Below are 5,000 nucleotides of genomic sequence, written 5' to 3'. Positions count from 1 at the left end.
TAAAGGCTGTATTTTATTTATTTTTAATTTGAGTGATTAAGTAGTAAGTCCTTCTATCCTCTAAAATTGATGACTGTACTTATATAATTGATCATACTGTAACCCAACACTGACAGAAAGTCCATGCCCACTTGTGCATATTATTTGGGAATACTAGTAATCCCGTGCATGTTTCCATAAAAGTTGTATGCATATTGACAACATGATCTTGATTCAGGGGTCTAATATCAGGATGTATCTGAACTGATATAATCACATGATCGTTGACTCTATGACTCTTCTCACTAGATCCAACACGAGTGCCATGAAACAGCGGATATCATTTCTACAGAGCCAGTGTCAAGAAAACCTGGACAAGACAGCATACATTTTACAGAATGTGAGTGTAATGCATGCATATTTAATTTTTACTGCATAGTCTGGATTTAGTGCAATGTCAAACGCCAATGGTAGAGTTCACAATGTCCTAAATGTTGTGTAGAATTCATGAGAATTTAACTTTGATTGCAACTGGAATGTGAGTCTGTTTGCATTCCACACAAGCAAGGACACACACACACACTCACACACTCACTCACACGCACACTCACTCACACACACACACACTCACACACACGCACTCACTCACTCACTCACACGCACTCACACACACACACACTCACACACTCACTCACACGCAAACTCACTCACGCACACATACACTCACACACGCGCACTCAAACACACACACACACACACACTCACTCACTCACACATACACACACTCACTCACTCACACACACACACACACACACACACACACACTCACACACACACACACACACACACACACTCACACACACACATCACACACACTCACACACACACTCACACACACACTCACACACTCACACACTCACACACACACACACTCACACACACACTCACTCACTCACTCACACACACACACACACACACACACACACACACACACACACACACACACACACACACACACACACACACACACTCACACTCACACACACACACACACTCACACACACACTCACTCACACACACACACACACACACACACACACACACACACACACACACACACTCACACTCACACTCACACACACACACACACACACACACACACACACACACACACACACACACTCACTCACACACTCACACACACACACACACACATATAATTACAATTTCCCAGATAATAAAATGCTTGTGTTTCTCACCACTTAAGAAAAAACAAATGTGAGAATAAACAATGTTTACTACATGCCCAGAAACGTTTCACACACTGCATGATGCCAAAATCGAGTTATTAGGAGTCTGCTAGTGTGACGCCAGCTTTACACTTTAAAATAGCAATTGCTAAGCAGTTTTCAGGTGTCAGGATGCACGGGTTCCCATCATTCTGTCTGGAAATGAAAACTAAAGTGTGTCATTTTTTGCGTGTTTCAAATGCCTATAACCCAACGTAACATTCAGAGTCAGCTGTAATTACGCCATTAAAGGTTGATTTCCAAATGTCAAAACATTCTTCTGTTTGAGTCACTCGAACAGCCCGAAACAGCAACATTGATTCAACCAATGGCGTGAGTTTGCATTGACGACTCGAGTTGCACGCTCTATATTTGGGCAGATTGATAAAAAATCAAAAAAATAAAATTGCATCCGTAGCTCAGTGGTAAAGACGCTGGCTACCACCCGTGGAGTTCGCTAGTTCACTTGTTTGAATCCCAGGGCGTGTGCTGAGTGACTCCAGCCAGGTCTCCTAAGCAACCAAATTGGCCCGGTTGCTAGGGAGGGTAGAGTCACATGGGGTAACCTCCATTGGTCACTATAATGTGGTTCGTTCTCAGTGGGGCGCGTGGTGAGTTGAGCATGGATGGCGTGAAGCCTCCACCTGCACTGTGTCTCCATGGCAACACGCTCAACAAGTCATGTGATAACAGCTGGGATTCGTCCTCCGCCACCCGGATTGAGGCGAATCAATAACTTGTAATTCTTTGATTCATACCTTCGCGCAAACAATGCCTAAAGTGGCACACTGGCCTGCACTGACATAAGCGAAGGTTTGGATATACTGGTCCCGTGTTTATCTTACTGGCAATTTCCATTGTTCTGTGTGTGTGTTTCTGTAGGGGAATGATCAGCACGCTTTCGCCGATGCTGAAAGATATCTGGCGTCTGCCACTGATGCCAACGAGCAGCTCAGAAGTTTCGCATCTCAACAGAACATGCCATCTGAAACAATCATGCGGAGGTGAGACTCACACATGTGTAGGAGCGTTCTGACTTGTCATTACTCACACACACTTGTTTTTATGCAATGATTGGAACTTCCCATTGACTTCTATTGTTATTAAATTAAGGCAATTCATTTCAATTCAATATTTCATATTTTGAATGAATTTACACACAAATGCAAAACCAAGTATGCTCAACGTGAGTGCATGCTTACAATGCATCGTCCAAGCATTTGTGTCTTTGTTTGTGTAATTGTCTATATAATTTTCTCTGGCCTGAAAGTCTTGTCAAGGCATACTTTTTACTGTAACACTAATTTCTGTCTCTTTCATCAAACTGTTTAAGGCTCAATGACATGACACCTATTTTTTTATCCTGATCTATTAAGTTATTCAAAAATACATTAAATAATGTCATTTTTATGTAAATGCAATATGCACAAAACTTGAAGACACCATTACTACGATGAACATATTTATCAATTTCTGAGTTTTATAATGTTTTTGATGCGGCTTTAAGTCAAGACACTGTCAAGAACTTAAAAATAACAACAACCTTTCAAGAAAAGGACAGTTTTGTTCATGTATAATGGAGTAGCCTTAAGAAAACTTTGGTAACACTTTCTATGAAGCCTGTGTTTATAATATATTATATGAGTGATATTAATGCATTATAAAGGTATTATTAACACATTATAATGCATGCATAACACCTTATAACATACCTTATAATATGTTGTATTGTCTCATGAATAATTGTAATAACAGTTATAATATCATATACTAATTACCTATTTGTTGTTATAATATTTAATATTACGATGCATTATAACACACTATGAAACCTCTATTTATAATGCATTATAAGGGTATTATTAACACATTATAATGCATACATAACACCTTATAACATACCTTATAATATGTTTTATTACCTCATAAATAATTGTAACAACAGTTATAATATCATATACTAATTACCTATTTGTGGTTATAACTTTTAAGATTACGATGCATTATAACACACGATAAAACCTCTATTTATAATGCATTATAAGGGTATTATTAACACATTATAATGCATGTATAACACCTTATAACATACCTTATAATATGTTTTATTACCTCATAAATAATTGTAACAACAGTTATAATATCATATACTAATTACCTATTTGTGGTTATAACTTTTAAGATTACGATGCATTATAACACACGATAAAACCTCTATTTATAATGCATTATAAGGGTATTATTAACACATTATAATGCATACATAACACCTTATAACATACCTTATAATATGTTTTATTACCTCATAAATAATTGTAACAACAGTTATAATATCATATACTAATTACCTATTTGTGGTTATAACTTTTAAGATTACGATGCATTATAACACACGATAAAACCTCTATTTATAATGCATTATAAGGGTATTATTAACACATTATAATGCATACATAACACCTTATAACATACCTTATAATATGTTTTATTACCTCATAAATAATTGTAACAACAGTTATAATATCATATACTAATTACCTATTTGTGGTTATAACTTTTAAGATTACGATGCATTATAACACACGATAAAACCTCTATTTATAATGCATTATAAGGGTATTATTAACACATTATAATGCATACATAACACCTTATAACATACCTTATAATATGTTTTATTACCTCATAAATAATTGTAACAACAGTTATAATATCATATACTAATTACCTATTTGTGGTTATAACTTTTAAGATTACTGATGCATTATAACACACCGATGAAACCTCTATTTATAATGCATTATAAGGGTATTATTAACACATTATAATGCATACATAACACCTTATAACATACCTTATAATATGTTTTATTACCTCATAAATAATTGTAACAACAGTTATAATATCATATACTAATTACCTATTTGTGGTTATAACTTTTAAGATTACGATGCATTATAACACACGATGAAACCTCTATTTATAATGCATTATAAGGGTATTATTAACACATTATAATGCATACATAACACCTTATAACATACCTTATAATATGTTTTATTACCTCATAAATAATTGTAACAACAGTTATAATATCATATACTAATTACCTATTTGTGGTTATAACTTTTAAGATTACGATGCATTATAACACACGATGAAACCTCTATTTATAATGCATTATAAGGGTATTATTAACACATTATAATGCATACATAACACCTTATAACATACCTTATAATATGTTTTATTACCTCATAAATAATTGTAACAACAGTTATAATATCATATACTAATTACCTATTTGTGGTTATAACTTTTAAGATTACGATGCATTATAACACACGATGAAACCTCTATTTATAATGCATTATAAGGGTATTATTAACACATTATAATGCATGCATAATGCCTTATAACATACCATATAATATGTTATAGTGCCTCATAAATAATTGCTAGTTTGATGGTTTTAAAATATTATTTTAATGGTTTTAAAATATAAAACATGCATGAACAGAAATATTACATTTCTAATTTGTATCACATCGGACAACCTTATTTGTTAATGACCCATTGTGTTATGATATATAACAGTTATTTACTATAAAGGAAAGGTAAAAAAAAAAGTTCCTTACAATGCATTCAATGCTGTAAATGTTTCCCCTTAATAATAAGGTTCATGTCTGGCACTGGTAGATTGTGTCTGGAGCTTTAATGTGCGCGTCTAGT

At 34.2% G+C, this 5,000-nt stretch overlaps 2 protein-coding genes across 3 annotated transcripts in view; both read left to right on the top strand.

Moving 5' to 3' along the window:
* Positions 1-5,000, top strand: part of psmg4 (proteasome (prosome, macropain) assembly chaperone 4) — a 180,371-nt gene that overhangs the window by 46,593 nt on the left and 128,778 nt on the right. The window lies entirely within an intron of this gene.
* LOC127623577 (desmoplakin-like) overlaps positions 1-5,000 on the top strand; it is a 38,491-nt gene that overhangs the window by 5,075 nt on the left and 28,416 nt on the right. For both annotated transcript variants that reach the window (XM_052097964.1, XM_052097963.1), the window contains exons 2-3: positions 289-379; positions 2,151-2,272. In XM_052097964.1, the coding sequence (XP_051953924.1) occupies positions 289-379; positions 2,151-2,272 (213 nt within the window). The remainder of the gene's footprint in view (positions 1-288; positions 380-2,150; positions 2,273-5,000) is intronic.

Source organism: Xyrauchen texanus, chromosome 30 (genome assembly GCF_025860055.1).
Source record: "Xyrauchen texanus isolate HMW12.3.18 chromosome 30, RBS_HiC_50CHRs, whole genome shotgun sequence".
NCBI classification, from domain to species: Eukaryota; Metazoa; Chordata; class Actinopteri; order Cypriniformes; family Catostomidae; genus Xyrauchen; species Xyrauchen texanus.
Note: the sequence above shows the minus strand (reverse complement) of the source record. Positions and strands in the feature narration are given on the sequence as shown.